A 24,280-nucleotide genomic window follows, 5' to 3' on the forward strand; every position below is an offset into this window, starting at 1 on the left:
CATCCAACCAATGCGAGCAATTGGTAAAGAAGGGCCAAGAAGCCAGTGCTCTCTCTGACAGAGCTCCAGCTCTTGTTGTGTGGAGAGAGGACAACCTTGGAGAAAGACAACTATTTCTGCTGCACTCCACCAATCAGGCCTGTATGGTAGAGTGTCAAGACAGAAGCCACTATTCACTAAATGGTACGACAGCATGCCTGGACTTTGCAAAAAGGCACCTGAAGGACACTCAAAAAACAAGAAAAACAAAAATGTCTGGCTAATGAATTGCCCTAAATGCCAAGACAAATAAACAAAGCAAAAGGAAAACGAGAAACCGCAACTACAAATAACTTTCATGTTCAAAAAAGAGCAGGAAGACACAACCTACAGATATATCTATCTCTATAGATATATCTTTTATATAGCCTTTTTTTTTTTTTTTTTTTTTAAACAGAGAAAACAGCAGTTAATTATACAGAACAACCAACAATCTGCAGCCTACCTGGGTCTCACTTGCTGTTCATTTAAATTAGCAGTTTAGATTGTTTAGAATAAATGGTAGATCACAAAAAGTTAGGATAAACCTGCTCTTTACATTTCCCATTGTTTAGATATTTTTCCCCTTTGGTTGATATTTTAAATCCCATATGGACCAAGGTTTGTTACCTGGTTCTAAAAACGAATAGAAAATAGAAAATGCAATGTTTGTTTTCTCGTGATTTGAACTGTTCTGTTTTCTTATTCCACCTTATGGCTGGAATAGTATAATGTTCAGACATTATTTATTTGTAACTGCATCAAAGACATATACATTAAATATTGAAATTCAACCTCATGGTTACTTCTCCGTTTAGGTGACATAGTACACTTTTGATTGATCAGGTCTGTGAATATGTAACTATTTATGACTATTACTATAAGAAATGGACATTAATCAAATTTAAAAAGCCATTTTTTGTTTTTTGAGTCTTATTTGTTTTGGGATATGGATGCTGGGCTTTGGGGTAGACATTTTCTTTATATGTAGGGAGTAATACTGACTAGTTGGCTTCGATAGAGGTGTGCTTGCCGTTGACAAAGACCCATCTGACTCAGCATCATCAGGATATCTCTGTGAAATGCCTTTGTCAAGATAGCATAAAAAAATGGGTTGGTGCAAGAGTTGAGAGGATAGAAAAGAACCAGCAGCACCTGTGGAGAAAAAGACATAACCCTTATTATAAATGAGGGAGGCAGGGGGGGTGCATTAAATATTACAATTATGTAAAGTTATACCTTGGAATCTGTGACAGTTATCATCGGGTGGTGGAAAGCTGCAGACAGGCCGTAGAAACAAATGGGAGCCAGACATAAAAAGTTGGTGAAAATAATAACAGCCATGCGTTTGGCCATGCTCGCGTCGTATCTGCTGGAGTTATGATTGGGATTGTGTACCATAAAATAGATGTGGATGTAACATAAGCATACTACCATAAAAGCAGTGACATTAACAATCAAGACAGAAATAATGTATGTCCGTGCAGCAGTTGTCCCAGTGTCTATAGGTAAGCAGATGCTTACTTTCTGGTAACTGCTCACACCAACTACTGGCAGCAGTGCAAGAAACGCACACAACAACCAGCCAACAAGCATTAGCACAGATGCATGACGCAACCTCATTTTTCTGTCTGGCCTGATAGCTGAGAAGATGGCATTCCAGCGCTGAAGACTGATTAGAGTTAATGTGAACACAGACAACTCACTGGCAAACACAGATAATATTCCTACTATATTGCAGCCACTTCCTGTTTGCCAGGTAATCGCATAGTGATGATAATTGGAGCGTGTGTAGAAATCCACAAATGCAATGACCAGCAAGTAGAACCCCATACAGCAATCTGCAAATGCCAGGTGACCTATAAGAAAACGGGTAACAGACATTTTCTGTCGACTGGTCAACAGGATGAAGAGCACCAATAGGTTTGCTGAAATGGCAAATAAACTGACGACCCAGACCAATATCCTCAGGATGTCTTTACTCATCACATCTTCACAGGGGTTCAAAGCATCAGGCAGGGGGGTGCATGAGGGTCCATCATCTGCGTCAAGTTCATTACACAGCGAAAAGTCAAAAACTTCACTGAGATGCTCTGAATATGTTTTTACATAGAACAAAGTATCATCCTGAGACTTCTTGGTTGGGCAAATCAGGCTGTTGGGATTGCTATTTGCACTGCCATGAGTTGGAATACCAAACTTTTTAGATTTCAGATGTTGTGAGATGTTGTACTCCAGATACCTCTGAGAGAGCATTGCAGAAGACAGCTGCAGCTTTCCTGAAGAAGCCCATGTCAGGTTGCAGATAACTGCCTCAGAGTGTCTTGCACAGAAATGAAAAGAGTTATTTTTCAGGGAATGAATTACAAGCATATTTTCAAATACAAATTTTGTGACGAAAGTGGGTTGTTGTTTAACTACATTTAAATTGTAAATAAAAACAATGCAATAATCTTCAAATCATTTAAAGCCTATTTTTAATTAAAAATGCAAAGGCAAGTGACCATATGTGCTTTTTTTGTTACTATTAAAACAGTTAGGACATAGTCTATGTTTACCACTGAGTTTCATTATCTCTTCTTTTAAGAACACTGTAAATGAAAGTCTTTTTACATTAACTATTCCTGTGATTTTTGTCATATTTTTCTATTTCATAAAATATCTTTTGAATTGTTGAGAGGTTTGGAACACAGGCAGGTCAAGTTAGCACCTACATGCTTTACTCTGGACTGTTGTTATACATTCAGAATTTGGTTTGGCTATCATTCAAATAAACATGTGTTTCTCCAAAGCCACACTCAACATTAATGGGGATACGGAGATGCACAAGATATGTACATTAATGAACCCCATAGATGTTGACTTTTAAACTGTGCACTAATAACATGTCCCTCTCCTCTTAAGCCAGAGGATGTGATGTCCATGATTTCTTTTGAATTTCTGATGTGGAAGTCATGCAATGAATTTGAAATAAAGCCTGAATTTTGTCATTATACAACTTTTCCAAATTTTTTTCTAACTCACTTTAATTTAAACTTGCTGTTGTATTACATTTAAAGTTATAATTAGTTTATTAATATGAACATTTATTATGTTGTCTTTGCACTATTTTAAATAGAATGTAAATTTGCAAATAATATATTTTTTTCCTTTTTTGGAAATGTGTTTATTACACCATGAATTACTACATGTGATGCAAAGTGTAAAAAGTAAAAACCCACAATGGTTTTCACTTGTCACTTTGTGATGTCAGAGTGTTGGATCTTGTCTGAGATACAGACAGTACTCGACAATAGTTTCCACCTAAAGACTAAAATAGTCTTAAAAAGTATAACATAATATGTAGTATTATAACCACATTGTGATAGCAATCGCAATAGTCAAAAAACAGCAATTAATCACAACAATATATAAACAACACACATTGCAAGTTGTTATGACCTTATGTAGGGTTTGATGTTACAATTAGCTCACTTTTTTGTTTCTGTAAATTTATAGCAGTCATTGAGCAGGTTATATAGGACAGCATAGTGAATGTTAAGTCAGTATAAATTCTATGTAATGTTTGGCTAAAGATGGAAACAGACAAAACAAAAGCTGCAATCTACAGTGCATCTTTTTTCAACTGTCAAATGTTTAAATGCTAAATTATTGCCATGTTCTAAGTAACTATTTTTTCATACACTAAAATTTTTAGCTAGTAGCTAGTTACAGCTTTTGAGAATAACCAAGGCCTAATACTATGGACATTACAACAGAAAGGAGAAAGGAGTACACAAGTAAAAGAAAAACGGAATATTTTCCCAAGACTTACCCTTGCCCTCTTTTCAGCATTTTAAGACCACAGCAATGGCTTGGGAAGGTCAATTCAGCGCTTTGTAAGTGAACAAAAGCTCTTAAGGGGGGCAGCATTTTTAAGGCCCATGTGTTTTTAGCTCGGAGCTTTTCAATGTTCTTCATACCTTTTGATGGTAAAGAGTGTACTGTGGTATCTGAAAGATCTCTGGATTGACAGACAAATAGTTAAGAATTAATTCATTGGGCTACAGAGCTCTCTCTCTCTGTCTTTCTGTCTTTATATAAAGGAAGGGTGGGAGAGAGAATAAAAGAGAGAGAGAGAGATTTTTGTCAAGAACACTTTGTCTTTTGTGAATTCTGTACTCACAGGTGAGTTGGGCCTTGAATCACACCATAAAATGCAAATTCCTCTATTTGTTCTAAATCCAAATTCCTATCAAGATACCTGAATATATGGGAAAAGATGGGGAACAAAATGACATGATAAAAACTATTTAGTTTTACCAAACCTTCAGTTTTAAAATGTATTTTTTTCTGAAAAGTGTGTTTAGTAAAATGAAACTGACAAGAATAACAAAGAAATGAACTGTTGTACAATGTTTCATGTCCATTTTGAATTAAACAACAACAACAAAAAAGATTGAAAACCATAATCAATGACATTAGAACATTTTAAAGTATCTGAAACAGTATACCTACAACTACCAAAGGGGCCAACATTATTTGGCCCTGCCCAGAAATTTTAGTCATTAAAATTGCTTGTTCACTTGAGGCTATAATCTACCTATGACTTATCCCATCTATCAAGCACGTTAGTAAAGTTCTGACACAAACTATATAGACAAGAAATAAATAAATAGAAGATGTGAATTGAATCTTGTGTCTTATCAGTTTAGTGAATAAATCAAAAGTTCATACACTTCCTCCAGTTTGGTTCCATTGAAAGCATAGTCCTGGATCTCTTTCACACCATTGCTATTCAGCACACTAAAAAAGGGGAAGAAAACCCTGTAAATCTTAAATCTTCATAATTAAATTTGTTGTTAAACGTTAGTTCCATCTCTATGTTTCACACTGACATGTATGCCATTGGAAACGACATTAAATACATTCTGTTGTCATAATCTGCAGGGTATGCATATTGGAAAACGATTTTAAATCAAGCCATCAAGATATGACTGATGTGCAAACCTGCATCTTTAACATAAGGCGTATAACCAAAAGTATTGTAGTTGGTAGAGTTCTCAAATATACTGGGCTACAATCTCTGGTCAGGTGTGGTAACTCCTCCAGTCTGCATCTTTGGGCAAGATACTGAACCCCCAGTTGTCCTTGAAACATTCATCTGAGTGGGAGTGTGTGCCGCTGTTTGACAAAACACTTAGTCATAGAAAACAATTGCTGTATGTTTGTCTGTTTGATTGGATGGAAAAAAGCTTATAGTAAAAAGTGTTCCAATTACTCATTTACTCATGAAGTACCAGTCTATTTACAGTTGCTGTGATAAACAGTCCCCAGCCCTCAGTTTGAGGCGTGGGTCTGCAAAACCAAAGGGGAGGGAAAAGTCAGGAGTGTGAAGCAGAGGTTCCTCACAGAGAGCCTTCTTCACCTGTACAAATGCCACCTGGCACTGCTCCGTCCACTGGAAGGAGATCCTTCAAGGGGCTGGTCAGATCCACAAAGTTCAGGATAAACAAGTGGCAATAACCAGCCAGCCCCAAGAACTGCCCTTTTTGTTGGTCATGGGAGGCAGGCAGGATGCGATGGGTGCTGTTTTATCCATCTGAGGAACTGTTTCAAAATGGTGCCCTATGAGCGAGCTGCTACTGGGGAGAACAAATCTGCAAAACACTGTTGCAATGCAGTAACATCCACTCTCTTGGCCTCTGTGAGGTGGTCAACACAATGGAGGGAGGTGGGAATGGTTGAATTTAGCACCTCCAGCCCCAACTCATCTCTTTCCATCACTATAGCTCACCAGAGAAGCAGTTTGAGCCTCTTTCCATGCTTTGAGGACGTTGAAGTGATAACATCTCATGGACAGAAGGAAGGAAGGAAGGAAGGAAGGAAGGAAGGAAGGAAGGAAGGAAGGAATTTTATCCCAAACCATGACCGTCTTTCTAGACCTAACCAATAACCATATGCCAGCAAGTATGAAGAGTCATCACCAAGCTCCATTAACATGGCAAATTAAGAGATAAAATGTGTTGCATTATTAGTCATTGACATTAAATTAAACTCACATAGTCAAAGTATTCAGAGATATTCCAGTAAAGGAATTAGCAGGTATGACTTGGATAAAAACATTCTCCACCATCTCTCTGTTAAAAAGGAGCAAACACACACACAAAGGCTTCAAGTCAAATTATTAGAGGAATGTGCAGCAGAATATTTATGACTAAATGCTACATACAATATAAAATGGTCTTGGCTGGAGTGAATATGCTGTAGCCCAGGAAAGGTGGTGAGACCTGTGTTTGTGATCCCACTGTATTAAAAGAAAGCTGAGTCAAGAACCAATAAATGTACATAACTTTTATGTTGCTTATTTGGAAAATAAACAATACAGTCATGATATAAATAAACAAATAAAATCATACTTACAGATATTTTAAATTAGGCAGATTCTTAAAAGCGTCTTGATCAATATATGACAGTGTTTTGATGCCATTTAGTTGTCTGTTGGACATGAAAACATACACAGAGACACAAACACAAAATATTTGCATTTTTTCATGTAATGCTTTTTTGCCTAAAAATTTTTTCAGTCTAAGATATCTCCAAAACTGTTTTAATTATAGAAACATCCATAGAAATCTTTTCGCAAGTTATCTACTGTAACACTTTCAACCTGTTATACATGTGTTTGAGTATATGAGTATCTGACAGGAAAGGGGGCTTGTCATATTGGGGCTTGTTATATAAAAATGCAAAACTAATGACAAGGGTTTAATAGCACAGTAACCCTGTACTTGAAAGGAGAAGCTGGTGGGATTTAGGAACCGAGAAGAACCATGTAAGGATTGAATAATCTGCTGAAATAATCGGTACATTACTGTATAATTATGTTTTACATCTAACCAACCCATCTCCAACATTTAAAAAAGCCAGGTCTTTGAAAATCATTTTGCCAGTACTACTGCAGGACAGAGGCAACATGATAAAAGACTTATTTGTATTTACTGAAGCATAAATCCATTCATTTGATAATTAATTTCAATTACATGTTAAATTTTTGTGCATGAAATTTACATACATGTGTGTGACCCTGGACAGGTTGTAGAAAGAATGCCTTTCAAGATATCTTAATGTACTGTCATCAGATATGTATCTGAAAAACACACAGACAAAATACAACTTCTGATTTGAAGATTGAGAGATTTAGAAAGAAATAGAAAGAGAAATACTGTTAATTGTCTGAACAACTTTTAAAGACAAAAATGATGGTCACTGAATCAAATTTGATATCTTCTGATAAGAACATTATTAGATACAGATCCTGGATGGATAAGAAGCACAACTATGAATAAGAATGAAAAAAAAAATATAGCTGATAATAAAGCTCTAGAAACTCACAACTCTGATGTATGGGCCGAAGCCATTTATTGACAAGACAATAAATGGCTTGTTCTCCAAAACTTAAAACTCACCACTGCAGCTCTACTGCAACCTCCTAGCAACATATTAACCTTTACTTAAAATACATTACTATTCAGCTATCTTAACTAATCATAGGCTGATTTCTAACCTTCTTTTTATTTTAAACATTCTTGAAAGAACAGTTGTAAAACGGCACAGTATAATTCCCAGAAGAATGGGTTATTTGAAGAGTTTCAGTCAGGATCTAGAGTTCATCATAACACAGAAACAGCACTAGTGAAGGTTACTAATGTTCTCTGACAGTGGACTCATCGTTTGCTTGTCCTGCTACACCTTAGTACAGCACCTGATACCTCTCACCAGTGTTGGTCAAGTTACTTGAAAAAAGTAATCAGTAACTAATTACTGATTACTTCCCCAAAAAAGTAATCCCGTTACTTTACTGATTACTTATTTTCAAAAGTAATTAATTACTTAGTTACTTAGTTACTTTTTAAAAACACGATTTACAACCTGAATAGGAGATAAAGCGATAGATCTTTCAGCCCAATTCTACTTTTTCTACATAATCCATCATACAAAATGTAATCAAATGGAAAGGTCCCTTTTTAAAACTTGTTTTATTAGTTTTAATCTTTTAACTTTATGCATCAAGCAAAAATTTAATTATATGCAACATTCTCTGACTGGAAGAAATTTGTTTAATATTTAAACCTATTTTTTGCACATTCCAGCACAATTCTTTTTTGTGTGTGTGTTTACACTCACTCTTTCAAATAGATGCAAGTAAAACAGCAGAAAATAAATAAAATCAAAGACTAGCGGTCCTTTTGCTCTATTTTCACCTGTAAAGCAGGAGTGTGGTAGGCGGAGGTTTACCCTGGTGCAGGTGTGCCGCAGCAGTCAGTGGAAGAATCCGCGAGTTTCTCTGTGAATTTCCCATTACGTCGTAGCGCACTCGGTGCTTGCTTGGAAGTTTAGGGGTTTTTTTTCGCTGTAAAAAGAAGTTTTCTTCCCACGCACAACGGACACTAATGTTTTTGTCACTTTTTATGGAATCATACTTAAAGTAAGGTCAGTACTTCCACGCTTTAAACGCTGCACGCTCATACTCTCTCCATACTCGATATATTATCCATTGTTGATCTGCACACAGATGTTGTCACGAACGTCGCACTTGCTTATGTCACTGTCAGGAGATATTCTCGCAAAAAATTCACGGTTTTAGTAACGCAGTAACGCAGCGTTCCTACGGGAAAGTAACGGTAATCTAATTACTGTTTTTGCAATAGTAATCGCTTACTTTACTCGTTGCTTGAAAAAAGTAATCTGATTACAGTAACGCATTACAAGTAACGCGTTACTGCCCATCTCTGCTCACCACACAAAATTTGCTAAGTTCCAGGGGGTTCTATGCAGTAACCAGTTCAATTTAAATAAGACATGCTTTCCTTAGAAAATATTATTAGATGACATACCATACATTTTCACTGCTATGCAGATGATACCAGCTTTATTTATGCATGAAGGCAGATAACAGAAACCAATTAGTTAAGCTACAGGCATGTCTTACAGACTTAAAGGCTGTCAGGGTACCTGCGTCACTGACTAAAGTGTTTTGTGTTCATGGGTTTTTTGAATGTTGTTTATTCATTAATTTTTATTCTCTGTGCGACCTATGTTTCTTAGTCTAGTTTCTACCATTCTTGAGTTTATTTCTAGTTAGGTTGTCCTGTGTATTATATGCAGTGTCCCCACTATCACTGAAGAGTGATAGTGTTGACAACTTCAGACAGAAACAAGGGTATGCTTTTAATAAATTGCTTTCCTCTTTTAGTCACAGAAAATGGCTGGCTCTCCCTGAGCCTGGTTCTTCCAGAGGTTTCTTCCTGCTAAAACTGAGCTTTTCCTTCCCTCCGTGACCAAGTACGGGCTCAGGGGGTTATTTGATTGAGATTTTTTCTCTACTGTAGTAATAAAGCAACCTGAGGTAACTGTTCTTGTGATTTGGCACTGCATTAATTAAATGTAATCTAATTGAAATTAACCAATTGCATGTATTCAAATGTCTTTTATCTGATTCCGGCAAAAACTGAGGTTCGAGTTGAATGAATCTATGGTTGTATGGATGATTTTGTGTCTATTTATGAATACATAAGTCAATATGTTTTAACCTAATCTTTAATGTGCGGTTTTTATTAAAACCGTGATGCACTTTGTTTTCTGTTTTTTGAAATGTGCTACACAAATGAAGCTGTTATTACTAAACATGACAGCGTTGTTATGAAATGAAAGACTACATTTTAGAAATGAAAAATGTCCAGAAGAGCAAGGCACAACAGAAGATGTTACTTCATTCTGGCCACTCTTGTGGTCTTTACGGAATCATTTCATTTTTATTTGTGTTAGGGCGGGGTGCGCCGGTGTGTTTTTTGAAACAGGACCCAAAAGCAGATGTGGACGAGGTGTTGCAAGTTTAAACAGAAAGCGATCCTTTATTTGGATGATTGCAGGGGTTAAACAAGGAAACCTAAGCAAACTTAAAAAAAAACCCACTAAGAAACAAATACTACGAAGTTCTATGACTGTGGTGGGGATAACAGACGACCCGACAATGACATTCAGAAAACAGAGGACTTAAATACACACATGAGGTGATCAGGGGAAGTGGAGACACATGAGGAAACAGCTGACTAGGATAAACATAATGATGCACAGGCAAGAGTAAAACTAACCACATGAACACAGAACACAAGACCCTTTTCAAAATAAAACAGGAAACATGCAGACTTAGACACGACAACACAACTTAACAGGCCTAACACGCATGACAGACTAGACAAGGAACCAAACATAACCACACAGACATGACACATGAACCAGGGAAACTTAGTACAGGGGAGATGACATAACTAAGAAACAGGACTACACAGTAATCTAGAAATTAACTAGGTGCACTAAGCTAAGGCACAAAATAAATACAAAAGATACATAAACTCAAACACTGGGTCGCTTGACCCAGGACCATGACAATTTGCTCTTTATGACTGTGTGTTTAATGACAAAATACCTTAGTAAGGTATTTTGAATTTAAATCAGAGTTTGCAGTGTGACAAGGATGTCTCTTTTTTTGATCACAGTGGTAAGTTGTTGAACATATAACCTGTTCCACTAGATGCCATTTTTAACACACATTTGGTACAGTACTAATAACTGTGCAGTACTCTGTTTTTGGTAACTATTGTCCTTGATGTAAATATGTAAAAAAAAATGTGTATGTTTCTGTTCTGTGTCCTGTATACTGTTTGTTTGTATATGTGTTTTTCTTGCTGCTGTTACAACCAAATTTCCTCTTGTGGGACAATTAAAGGATTATTCTATTCTATTCTATTCTATTCTATTCTATTCTATTCTATTAAAAGGCTGCTCAAACCACAATAGCTGGTTAATACATTTCTCTGACTAGAGGACCAAAAATAAAACAAACAAGAGTAGTCCACAGGCTACATACTTTGTAAACTCCTTCTACCAAAAGTAGAGCTCTCTGCGTTTAACCAGACCAGTGAGCTATGAATACTCTACCCCTTCTGAACCATACATTCCACCTCAATCAGCTCTGCATTAGCAACATACACTGATTTTCATTTCTGCATCAACCATCATGTCATCTATAAGACCCAGGGCAGTATATACTTCAGTTCTGTTTTAACTTTTACTTGAGGGGAAGGAAAAAAATGCCCGTAATGTTAATAGTTAGAATAGTTAAAAGTTTTGTTGAAAGTCTCATTTTTATTAAGCATATAGGAAACATATACTAAGAGATAACAGTGCCTTTAAGTCTCATATAAAATATAATATATAATAAGAGGTTTATTTTTATTACAATAACTGTAATTTTTGTCTTCAGTCAGTACTTGCAATAGAGGATCATGAAGGTAATTGGTTAAGCACTAGTTTACTGTCAATATTGTTTATTTACTTTGTTGAGTAGTAATCTACTAGATTGAAAGAAAGAGGATAGTTTTGTAGAAAGTATCTTACATTTGTGAAATATTGGCCAAGTTTGCAAATGCATTCTCAGGAATGGAATACATTCTTGTCCCCAGAAGCCATCTAAAAGAGAAATTGAAGGCATTTCAGTCTAACCACAACAGTCACAGAAATCAGCGGTTAAGGACTGTGGTTACTTACACTTCCTTTGTGCTGGAATGGAAAACAGGAATAACCTCAACTCCAAAGCACGACACACTGTGGATTTCCCACTCACACTGGCAATGAGGTGGACAATACTCCAGATGAATAGTAGTCTTGACAAGGATAAAAGTTAAAATAGTAATATGAAAAACAGAATTCATTGTAAAAGCAGTACTTGTGAAGACTCTGCTCATTTGAGTTTTCAAAGCCACTGGGCTGTCCTGGATTTTGGCCAATTGCAAGTGCTCCACAACTGCCCTTCAAAATAAGATTTTGAATATAATTTTCTACTTGTATAATGCAGATTATACAGTAAATATGTTAGGTATATATTTGATCAGTATTAAGAGTTTAAATCTCATTAAATCTTATATCATCATTATTCTTTTGATACTTTTAATACTTTCATTAAACCCTAAAGGCATTTTTTTTTGCCTAGGCTGTTCATTTCTTATTTCATCTGAAATAAAATTAAAATAAAAACTTGCTGTCAACGGACCACTGAGGCAGGCAGAACTTATACTATTTCTAGTACTAAAGGTTTATTTAGGTGTTTATTTAAAACACGAACGTGAATCAATAATCCAAACACAAGATTAGCATTATGAAAGTTCCGGTACCACAGGGTTATTCCACAGGTTCAAATCATTCCACAGAAATTCCATCATGAGCCCTGATTACCTCACCACTGCAAGGAAAGTTTCTTCAAAGGAATGCGCACAGGGAAAAAAAATGTATGTTTTGTTTTAGGGACAAGGAGTGCAAACACAGAGAAAAGGAGACAAGCTTCTCTAAAGCTTCTAAAATGGAGCACATATTTCTACTTGCTGACTTTATATGGAGAATACTGCCTAACTCTACATTTGTATTATTAATTCTTTACTTACTCCAAGGCCTTTAAAGACCACTGAGGCTACTGTGGAACAAATAAAAACAAGACTGTCTTTTAAACATTAATTCAATGAAATATTCTATTATAAACTACCAGATTCTCCCATGTATTAATAAATTAATAAAATTATCTTTATTTGTGACTGATCAGATGCTGGCGACAGGGTGAACTCAGCATCTTGATATGCAGTTTCACGCTTGAGTAACATAATCAGACTGGCAAGAAAGAGGAAGCAGAACTAAACATGACCAATGTTCCCTGTTAGCTGCGCGCGTGTGCAATTGCGCACTGCTGGCATGGTCTCTGCGCAAAAAAAAATCTGCGTTGCGCACAAAAAAATCTAACCTGAATTGAAATTAAAATAAATACTTTAACAATTCTGTTTTGCAGTGTTAGTCAGTAAGTGACTGGCTGCTCCCATATGGCATTAGAACGATGCCACCTTATCCCATAGTCCAGCCAATAATGCGATTCACATTCGTATATACGCAGGTAATCAACGTCATTGACAGGCTATGACAGCATCCTGTCACACACACCGGTGTTTTAGCTAGCAAAGTGGCGTGGCTGATGTGGAGTGAAGCCACGTTTATTGACAGCGTTTACAACCATTGGAGATGTGAGCAGGACAGACGGAACAATTGACGGGAAAAGTGTGGACTTTATACCAGTTTTTAAATTGTGTTGATAGGCCTCGTAAAACCAGAGTTATGATAAAAATATATGCAATGTTTGGATTTCTTCCTGGATACTATCGTTGTTTATATTTACTGCGGGAAGAAACGGTAAAAACTGTGTTTTATAAGGAAAGCGCTTGAAAGCACTCTCCGCCTGTGAGCAAAAACGACAACAAAAAAACCCACCCTTTCCTATTGGTCGAAAAATGTACCATGTCGACCAATCAAAAAATGATATGGCAACATGGCATTTAGTTGTTTAGGGAGGGGGAATCTCCAAAAGTTGAATCTGTTCATCTGGACGTAGCGTTTTGTGGGAGAAACGTTCGTCACTCATCCAAGTGACTTCTCAGTCTCAGCTGACTGCAGGTTTCCCCAATCTTATAAACAGTACATTTGCATAATGACTGAAACCAGCCCCCTGAAGGAACAATGGGCTGGGAGGTCAGTTCCTTAATCATAATTATTAAAGTTCTCATGACCATTGATCAACAACCACTGACCAAAACCCACTGATCAAAGACCACTGATCAATGGCCATGAGTCCCATTCACAGAGAGTTGGGGAATGGCTGCAATCTCAGCATTGTAAGATGGTGACAGATGTACCCTTAGGCCCCCTCCTCGATTCAGAGATGGTCTTTCCCTTTTCACGTAAATGGCCTCCTTGACTCTGCGCTCAAACCAGCGTTCCTCCCTGTCCAGAATGTGTACATCCTCATCATTGAAAGAGTGTCCACTGGCCTGTAGGTGTAAATAGACTGCAGAGTCCTGGCCTGACGAGGTAGCTCTTCTGTGTTGTGCCATCCGCTTCGCCAGAGGTTGTTTGGTTTCCCCGATGTATAAATCCTGGCAATCCTTCTGGCACTTGACAGCGTACACTATGTTACTCTGTTTGGGTCGGGGGACCCGATCCTCGGGGTGGACCAATTTTTGGCGCAGCGTGTTTTGGGGTTTAAAAGCCACAGAGACCCGGTGTTTAGAAAAAATGCATCTCAACTGTTCCGATACTCCTGATACATACGGGATCACTACAGGTTTTTGCTTGGGCAGCGGTTGTCCTTCTCTCCTGGATCGGCTCGAGCTTTCTTTAGAAGCCTTCCCAGCTTTGACAAAAGTCCAGCTGGGAAACCACATTTACTCAGGGTCTTCTTGATGTGCTGTTCTTCTGCCTCCCTGGCCGCTGTGTCAGTGGGGATGGTGTTCGCTCTGTGTTGTACCATCCTGATGACACCCAGTTTGTGCTCCAGTGGATGATGAGAGTCAAACCTTAGGTACTGATCCATATGCGTAGGTTTACGGTACACGTCAGCTTTTAGATGTCCCCCATTACTAATGGAAATCTCACAGTCTAAGAAGGCTAACCTGCCACTTTTCATATCCTCCCTGGTGAATTTGATGTGTCTGTGTGATGGCATCAGCCACACAGGGGTAAATTAGTCCATTTTTCACTTTATTAGTTTGCTTTGCAGTTTTCTTCATTAATATAATTCATTAATCATTTGGTTAAACCTAACACTGGTATTATGAGGCGCGCACATAGTAACATTGTGTGGTTTTTCTAAAATGTTTTGTTATATTAATTATGTTTCTCTTTCTTTGAGTTACCTGGGTTTGGGGCGGTGGCTGTTTCCTGTCTGGGCAAAAGACGTGGCTGAGGACTCTGGGGACAAAATGCCTGCTCAGCAGGACCAACCATGGGCTTACCAGGAGCAGGGGTGTTTTAGGTTTAGTTAGGTTATTCTGTGCTTAATTAATATTAGTGTGTGTTTTTGTTTTTCCCACCTATTGTGTTCAAATGGTTTGGCCAAATCATTATAAAAGCTACCCTCATGTGTCTTTGTAATTAGGTCAGTTTGTGAGTTAAGTTGTGTCTCACTTTGTTTTGTTTAAGTTTCTGGAAATTACTTTTTGTAGAGTTATATTTAGTTGACCTGTTTTATGGGCCTGCTAAGTAGTGATGGGCAGATGAAGCTTCATGAAGCACTGAAGCTTTTCATCCAGTTGGTTCACCCCAGCGCAAAGCTTCTTGAAGCTTCATTTGCTCTAGTAGGACACCTACTGGACGTAAAAGTATTAGTTGGCATGAATTTGAAGAGTGTGGCCTTTTTGCACACAGCCTGTAAATGTCAACAACTAAAGGAGTGTGTAAAACATCTATATTGTAGTGATGGCAGTATACTGTGTATATTTATACTGGCAGTATGGAAAATTATTATTTGGAAATGCTTAAAATGTAAATGATCATTTACTGTGAGGTGAGGTTGGGGTGTGGACAGTGGTTGTGCTTTTGTAACGTTGAGGTATGGACAGCTACACACTGAGGCTTTGAGCCTCAGTCCTGCCTGTTCACATTTTATTCAGTAAAAACTAAATTTTCACTGCTTTTATGACCTTTTAGTGGGGAGAACATAGCTAGGATTTAATGGTTTAACAAATCTTTTGAATCCTTTGTCCTGCACAATGCTAAATGGCTGGGAGTCCTCAATCACCATGCTAACCAGGTCTTCATCTATTTGAGATTGTTCTCCTGAGGAAAGACAATAAAAACAAAGCACAAATATAAATATCACACACGTAACTTATTACAGCTGTATAATATTGTTATATCATTTAGTAACATTACTGCATGCTATATTATCATGGCATTTGATGGCTCACCTGGTCTTGCTCCACAATCGGTGTTCCCCTTATTCTCATGCAAAGCTCTGTAGTGCCTAAGCATGGATGAGGTGTTGTTGTTATATCCCAGCTCCCTGGCACATAGCAAACACTTCACCTTGTACAAAAGTACAGACAGCTTAACATAAGTTTTATTGCACCATCAGTATTATGAAAATACATCTTCTGTAGAAATTTACATACCTTGTTGGGAGGAATAAAATGAAAATATTCCCACACAGGGGAGGACATCCTCCTCTTCTTAGCTGGCTCCATTCTCTCCTGACTTTCTCTCCTCACTCTCCTAAACCTCCAAATTGTCTCCAAACTGTCTCTAACTCTCACTAACCGCAACTCTCCATCAAACACCCACATTTCTTGAATGAAGTCTGAGGGGTTTATATCTGTCATAGCTCGCGGCAAAGTTCGAACCACTTCATGAACCAGTCACGTGGTACAGCCGGGCAGCGAGGCTTCGGACGTCATCATTTTGAGCTCCTCCCATAAATGAAGCAAGCCTTGATACGCGCATCGTGGAAACGCCCCCTCCATTACTCGACACAAGCTTCGAAGCCTCGATACAGAACGTCACATCACTACTGCTAAGTATGGTTTTGAATTTCGTTAATTTTGGACTTTTTGAGGGTTAAAATAAAGAAAACCCTTTTTGAAGATATTTTTTTGCCTGTGTCCTCTTTGCTTTGGCTGCTTGGTCCCTCACAATTGGTGGCAGCAGTGGGATCTGCCAGTTGAGGACACAGTATTTTTTCCTTTGAGGTTTTTTCACCCCCAGAAAAAAAGGAAAATGCATCGGGGAGGAAAGGTGGAAAAGAAGGAAGGAGTAACTGTTCAGAAGGAAGCTGATGCTGAGGAGGAAATTGGAGTCTCTGAAATGGTGGAGAGCACTGAGGTTGAAGAAAGGGAGCCATCTCTGTCAGATCTGATGTCAATATTGCAAGCTCATATGGGTCAACAGGAGGCTCGGGAAGCAAGGCAAGAAGAGGTAACTGCACGACAAGAACAAAAATTCAAAGCATTGCAACATCAGTTTCAGCTTTTACAGTTAGAGGTGCAGTCCCGGACATCACCAGTACCAGAGCTACCATTACCTACCACAGAGTCACCAGAGTCAAGGGAGCTACCTCACATTTCTAGTTCTCCTCAAGCTCAAGCTGAATCCATTCAGTCATTATCAGGTCAGTTTTCATTGCATGAACCCAGACTGGAAAAGTTGACTGATAGTGAGGATATTGAGCATTTTTTGACTACATTTGAACGCATTGCCTTAGCATATCGTTGGGAAAAAACAGATTGGGTTTTTCGATTAATACCACTGCTAACGGGCAAGGCAAGAGGGGCATACGTTCATATGGATATTGATGAGTCTCTCAGCTATGACAAAGTTAAAGCTGCAATTTTGTCCAAGTATGATGTTAACCCTGAGACCTACAGGCAGTGATTCCGTTCACTGGAAGTCAGGCTTGATGAGAACCCTAAGGAGTTGTATGCTTGACTTAAAGATCTGTACGGGAAATGGATTCAGCCAAGAGGTAAAACGAACCAAGAAATTGGTGAAATAATCATCCTTGAACAATATTTGAGAATGTTGTCCCCTGAGCTACAGGTTTGGATTCGAGAGCACAATCCGTCTTCTGCAGCGAAGGCAGCTGAGCTGGCAGAAGTGTTTGTAGCTGCCAGGAGGAAAGGGCAACCTTGGACCTGTAATGCAAATAAAATGCCAAAGGAAGGCCCCAAATCAGCCCAGATGTATCATCAAAGGCCATTGTCAGCAGATAAAACTCCTGTGGGTGAGAACCAGTTTGCTGGCAGACCATTAAAAAATTCAAAAAAGATCTTTTGTTACCTCTGTGGGTTAGAGGGCCACACAAAGCCAATGTGCCCAAAAACCTCAGCTAAGATGGTTCAAATGTGTTTCATGCCACGTCCACAAGCTGAACAGGGGCTCCAGTGTGACCAGACTGTTAAAATGATAAAAATTGAAGCTAATGGAACAACTTTAAGAGCTTTACTTGATTCTGGCAGTTCTCGTACACTGATACACAGAGATTTTGTGCCCCCCAATATTGTCCGTGTCAGTGATACCATCCCCATTTGTTGCGTGCACGGAGATGAGAAGATGTACTCAACAGCTGACATGTACATTAAAGTGAATGGACAGACTTACCTTTTAAATATTGGGGTGGTTGATAACCTGCCTTATTCAGCTATTCTGGGACGAGATTTTCCAGTGCTTTTTGATTTGTTGGAGTCAGACCAGAATCATCAATGCAATGTGGCTGTTACTAGAGCCCAAGCTCAAAAATCTAGTGAAACCTCAGAAGTTTTCAGTGCCTTGCCATTTTTTAATGAGGAATGGGAAGGTGCACCTGTGAAGCCTCGGAAAAGTCGCAGACAGAGGAGACAGGAGAAGTTCCAGCATACTATAGTACACCCAGAAATGCATACTGACCCAGACTTGCCTTTGGGACTTCAAATTCCTGGCAATATAATAGAGTTGCAAAAAACTGATCCTAGTTTAGCTTCCTGTTTTCAGCGAGCAATAGACAAGGACCAAGTAGAGGAGGCAGGCATTAACGAAAGTGACTATGTCTTGCAAAATGGCATACTTTACCATCAGATGGGCTCACTTCTGAAGCTAGTGGTCCCCCAAGAAGTTAGAGAAACCGTGCTTAATTTGGGACACTCTATTCCCTGGTCTGGCCACCTTGGTAAGCACAAAACCACAGCTCGTATTAAACAACATTTTTTCTGGCCTGGCCTCCATAGAGATGTAGCCTACTTCTGTAAGAGCTGTCCTCAGTGCCAGATGACATCCTCCAAAGTCCCTTCCAAAGCTCCACTCCAACCACTGCCTATTATTGGTACCCCATTTGAGCGCCTCGGAATGGATATTGTTGGACCCGTTGAGAAGAGTAAGTCAGGGAATCGCTATATGCTTGTAATCACTGATTATGCAACTAAATATCCAGAGGTCTTCCCACTGAAATCCATCAAGGCAAAATCAGTAGCTTTCTGCCTCGTACAGCTCTTTGCAAGAGTAGGGTTCCCACAGGAAATACTGACTGATCAGGGGAGTAACTTTATGTCCAACTTACTAAAACAGGTGTACAAGCTGCTGGGCATTAGAAGCCTGAGGACCACCCCATACCATCCTCAGACTGATGGGCTAACAGAACGGTTCAATCAGACTCTGAAGCAGATGCTCCGGAAGGTGGTAGATAAGAATGGTGCTGATTGGGATCAGTGGCTTCCTTATCTTCTCTTTGCCTACAGGGAAGTGCCACAAGCCTCCACTGGTTTCTCTCCGTTCGAACTTCTGTATGGGTATGAGGTACAAGGACCTCTAGCCCTGTTAAGAAACATCTGGGAGGGAGGCAAGGAAAAGATGGACTCTGTTAACATTGTTTCCTATGTTGTGCAGATGAGGGAGCGACTGCAGAAAATGAGTGAGCTTGCTCAGTCAAATATGACCAAAATCCAGCAGAAACAGAAGTTTTGGTATGACCGAGCAGCTCGTCAGAGGTCTTTTAGTCCTGGACAAAAGGTGTTGGTGCTCCTCCCCACTGACAAAAACAAGCTATTGGCTAAGTGGCAAGGGCCCTTTGAGGTTCAGAAGAAATTGGGGTCCACTACTTACCAAGTGTTCATCCCTGGAAAGCCACGCTCCAGCAGGGTTCTGCACATAAATCTTTTGAAGGAATGGGCGCAGCGCCCTGAAAAGACAGCAGAGGTGATGCTCATAAGGGGTGTGCCAGAGGAAGAAGAGGTTGGTGAGCAATACTTGCCTTCTGGTGATGTGGTAGATTTTGACCTTAGTCATCTGCCAGATGATAAACAGCTTCAGGTGAGAGCTGCATGCAACTCTGAGGTGCTTCAAGTGAATCCTGGCCGAACAGATATTGTTGAGCATGACATTGTCATTAAAGAGGGCGTCGCAGTAAAGCGTTTGAGCTACAGGATCCCTGAACGTCTGCTAATATCCCTGAAGAAGGAAATCGACCTCATGTTGTCCTTGGGGATCATCGAGCCATCAAAGACTGAGTGGTGTAATCCAGTGGTCCTGGTGCCAAAGAAGGATGAAAGCATGAGGTTCTGTATAGACTTCAGGTACCTAAACTCAATATCACTGTTTGATTCATACCCCACGCCACGCATTGATGATTTGCTGGAGCGGCTGGGGAAGGCAAAGTACTTGACCTGTGCAAGGGATATTGGCAGGTGCCACTAACGGAGCAATCAAAGAAGTTGACTGCCTTTTGAACACCTTGGGGTCTCTTCCAATTTACAGTGATGCCATTCAGGCTGCATGGGGCTCCAGCAACCTTTCAGAGATTAATGGACCAAGTACTATGTGGTTTCTCAGATTTTGCATCTGCATAGCTTGATGATATTGTCATCTACAGCACCACATGGGAGGAACACTTGGAACATCTGCATGCTGTCTTCGACCGTCTTGGCACTGCTGGGTTGACGGTGAACCCCTCTAAGTGTGTTTTTGCCTCTGCTGAGACTGCATACCTGGGCCATGTGATCGGGAATGGGGTGATCAAGCCTCAGGTCAGTAAGATCCAAGCCACTGAGTCTTGTCCTCTCCCACAGACAAGGAAGCAACTAAGATCCTTTTTGGGCATGGCAGGCTTTTATCGTCGGTTCATACCACGATTCTCCACCAGGGCAGCTCTACTAACGGACTTGATAGGCATCAAGTGTCCTAATCAGATTAACTGGACAGAGGAGGCTATAGCAGCTTTCAAGGACATCAGTCAATCACTGAGTAGCGAACCAGTTTTGTACAGTCCAGACTTTAATGAGCCCTTTTTCCTTCAAACGGATGCATCTCATAGGGGTCTGGGAGCAGTGCTACTTCAAGGTTTGGAAGGAGAACGTCATCCTGTTGCTTATATCAGCCGAAAGCTGTTCCCAAGAGAGGTTCGGTATTCAACAGTGGAAAAGGAGGCCCTTGCCATCAAGTGGGCCCTTGATTCCTTCAGGTACTACCTTCTTGGAAGAGAATTCACCCTGGAGACGGATCACAGTGCACTTCCGTGAATGGAAAAGATGAAAGATAAGAACGGAAGGATCACAAGATGGTACCTTGCTCTGCAACCTTTCCGGTTTGTCATCAAGCACATTCCTGGGAAGAACAACGTTACCGCCAACTTCCTCTCTCGCTGTACCAGCGAGAGTCCTGAAGAGGGGGGTGTGTGATGGCATCAGCCACACAGGGGTAAATTAGTCCATTTTTCACTTTATTACAGGGAGTGCAGAATTATTAGGCAAATGAGTATTTTGTCCACATCATCCTCTTCATGCATGTTGTCTTACTCCAAGCTGTATAGGCTCGAAAGCCTACTACCAATTAAGCATATTAGGTGATGTGCATCTCTGTAATGAGAAGGGGTCTAATGACATCAACACCCTATATCAGGTGTGCATAATTATTAGGCAACTTCCTTTCCTTTGGCAAAATGGGTCAAAAGAAGGACTTGACAGGCTCAGAAAAGTCAAAAATAGTGAGATATCTTGCAGAGGGATGCAGCAGTCTCAAAATTGCAAAGCTTCTGAAGCGTGATCATCGAACAATCAAGCGTTTCATTCAAAATAGTCAACAGGGTCGCAAGAAGCGTGTGGAAAAACCAAGGCGCAATATAACTGCCCATGAACTGAGAAAAGTCAAGCGTGCAGCTGCCAAGATGCCACTTGCCACCAGTTTGGCCATATTTCAGAGCTGCAACATTACTCTGATGTAATGTCTGATGTAAATTTTATTCTCATATTCGCTATATACAGTACAGTATATAGAGAGACGAGACGACGAGGCTCCAGTTACAGCAGTGCAAATAAACAAACAATAAATATAAGAAGAGTAAGAAAATAAATATCCACTTTAGGACTAGGGGTAAAGAGATCAATAACAATTTAAAATTTATAATTTACAGTTTGATGATTTAAAATCTCACATGCAACCTGTTGCAAGTGGAGGGGACCCTGCTGCTTCCAAATAGAGCACATTTCATTCATAATGTTGTAAATCCAAGCCCATTATGTATTCATGATTTGAATCCTGGGTTGTGTGAAATCCCAGCAATACACCCTAGACAAAGTGAATCTGTGAACTAAGGTGTAGGTCTGTTAGGTTATGTTGTGGTGATCCTCGGGTTGGGGGATGAGGGTTCATACGGGAGTGGAAAATTAAAACCAATGGAAGATGGACAAGAAAAGTTCAAAGCCATCAGGTCCTCAGTTTAGAAAATAGAGAAAATAAGTGGAGGAGAAATGAGCAAAAGATACAGGCAAGCAGATGTGTCATTGGATCATGGCAGGTCATGTATACTGAAACAATCAGAACCAGAATACTTTATTAATCCCTAAGGAAATTATGTAGGTTACAGTTGCTACAAAAAGAAATGGTAAAAATAGTAACAGTAACAGACTAAACTCCAAACAATACATTATGTTACAGATTTTAATATTAATTATACATTGTCAATTGTTGTTTTGTCCTTTTCTCATTTTATGACAAATTATGATGGCTGTTTGGTAGCCGTTTGCATACTATGCATACTCTCTCTCTCTTTATGTGTGTGTGTGTTGTCGTGGAAATTTATTAACAAAGCCTGCAGACCCGATGAGCAGTTAAAACCCAACACTTTATTTCCCATGCATGAGGAGAGACGTCAGTCAGGCGGCACTGAGAGTCGTCTCTGACAATGAACAGTTCAGGTCCCTTTTAAAACACAGTCATAGAACAAAAGGCTTTTACAGTTGCAGTTCACACCTTGGTTCTAAACAGAAAACCCTCTATCACCTTTGAGACTCTCCCCCACTGTGGGGCCAAGCCTACCTGTGTGAGCTTCCATCTCCTGGGAGACATTCACCAGGTTCTCACCGTCTGTTTCCCAGTGTGAATGAGGTGTGAACCAGACATACTAAACTAAGTAACATCAAAGCATTTCATCAAGACAATACATTCAAGAGAAATCCCACTACAATTCCCACCCTCTTGATTGCATCCTAATCACTAATACCAAGGATTTCTCTTCCTAACATTCTGTTAATTACATCAGCAATATTGCACACTCAAAAAGGTTTCACAATATGCATCATTCTTACAGTGTCAGGAAAAATAACTTCACTCATCACAATCATCCTCGCTCTCGTTATCATCAATGTAATCTTCCGCTTTCAACAGGGTAAGCTGCAATTTGGGAGACTCGCTTTCTCTTGTCAGTGCCACTGTGATTAATCTACTCAATAGGGTACGGAGGCATGGGATCAGACAGCAACCGCAGCATGTCAGAATGGCAATACAAGTGGCTATGGACATTAGCAACGACATCACTATGGCCTTATACTTCCCAAACTGTCTGTTGAACCACCCGTCTAAGAGGTTATTAAGTAATAATAGTCCTCTGTCATTTGGGATGACAGTGGTTGCAAACCTTCCAAGGCTCTGGCACTCTCCAGGCGCTGCCTGGAGCTGTGTTGTTTGGAATGAAAGTGCAGCACAGAGGACCCACCATAGTGCAGACCCCCCCCTTTTCAGCCAAGAGTATGTCCAGAGCCATTCGATTCTGCCAGGCCATCAAGGGTGTGGCAGCCAGCTGTTCAGATAGGCCCACCACTGCATCCCGTGTCAGATTGGCCAGTCGCTGGACGTTGTAATGGACATAGTTTATTCTGTCCATATTCTTATTCGGAGTTACCCATAAGAAGATGGACTCGAACCCCCCTGGAACCTGGTTAGCCAATTTAAACTCATCAGGGTCACCTCTGGGGACACCTATAGTGTCTATATAAGTTGGGGAGTTTTTAGTCAAATCAAAATCTTGCGTTGGTGGTCCTACGGGCCCTTCCCACATGGGTCTCTGCAGAGACGTGGGACCCTGCTAACACTATAGAGATTTAAAATGTGACATCATTCAGGGGTAAAACCGCAAAGGATTCTGGGAACTCGTGGCAAGAGGTACTAGCGCACACAGGCTTTCAATTGAAATCAGTTACAGAGTGATAAAAAGAAACACAAAAAATGGCAAGAAGCTGTTGTATTATTAACTGCAATAGCCGGTCGCATGACAGCCACGGGAAGCCGACGGGTAAAGAGATCAGTTGTTATTGGATTACGTCGTTGAAGAGAAATTGTTCAAGTCTTGTCCTGTCTTATTGTGTCGTGAGACTGTTTTTATTAAGTAGGCCTACCTTTTTCTGGTTTGCCTGGTTTTATTCTATTATATTCTGGACTGTTGCTTGTAACCAGATCGGCTGAAGCGATCCTCTGCCCGAGTGTCGTGCTGGGAACTTTAAATCGCCTCAGTTGCTGGTCTCAGCCTGTGGGGAGCCAGACCGGCTTGCAATTGAGGCTTGGACAATTACCACCAGCACGAGATGTAGTTTGACCCGTGGGGCATAAGCCTTCCAGT

At 39.8% G+C, this 24,280-nt stretch overlaps 1 protein-coding gene across 1 annotated transcript; it reads right to left on the reverse strand.

The window, feature by feature from the left end:
- Positions 1–407: 407 nt before the first annotated feature.
- Positions 408–14,921, reverse strand: LOC120744381 (thyrotropin receptor-like; the record flags this gene model as incomplete). Its single annotated transcript, XM_040048735.1, has 12 exons — positions 408–1,173; positions 1,258–2,341; positions 3,833–4,021; positions 4,184–4,261; positions 4,735–4,803; positions 6,060–6,137; positions 6,230–6,304; positions 6,421–6,495; positions 7,073–7,147; positions 11,458–11,529; positions 11,608–11,723; positions 14,787–14,921. Coding segments are annotated over 12 exons (2,220 nt in total), but the record flags the coding sequence as incomplete, so codon positions are not given.
- Between the last annotated feature and the right edge of the window lie 9,359 nt (positions 14,922–24,280).

This window comes from Simochromis diagramma, unplaced genomic scaffold (assembly GCF_900408965.1).
Source record: "Simochromis diagramma unplaced genomic scaffold, fSimDia1.1 OVJJ01000683.1, whole genome shotgun sequence".
Taxonomy (NCBI): Eukaryota; Metazoa; Chordata; class Actinopteri; order Cichliformes; family Cichlidae; genus Simochromis; species Simochromis diagramma.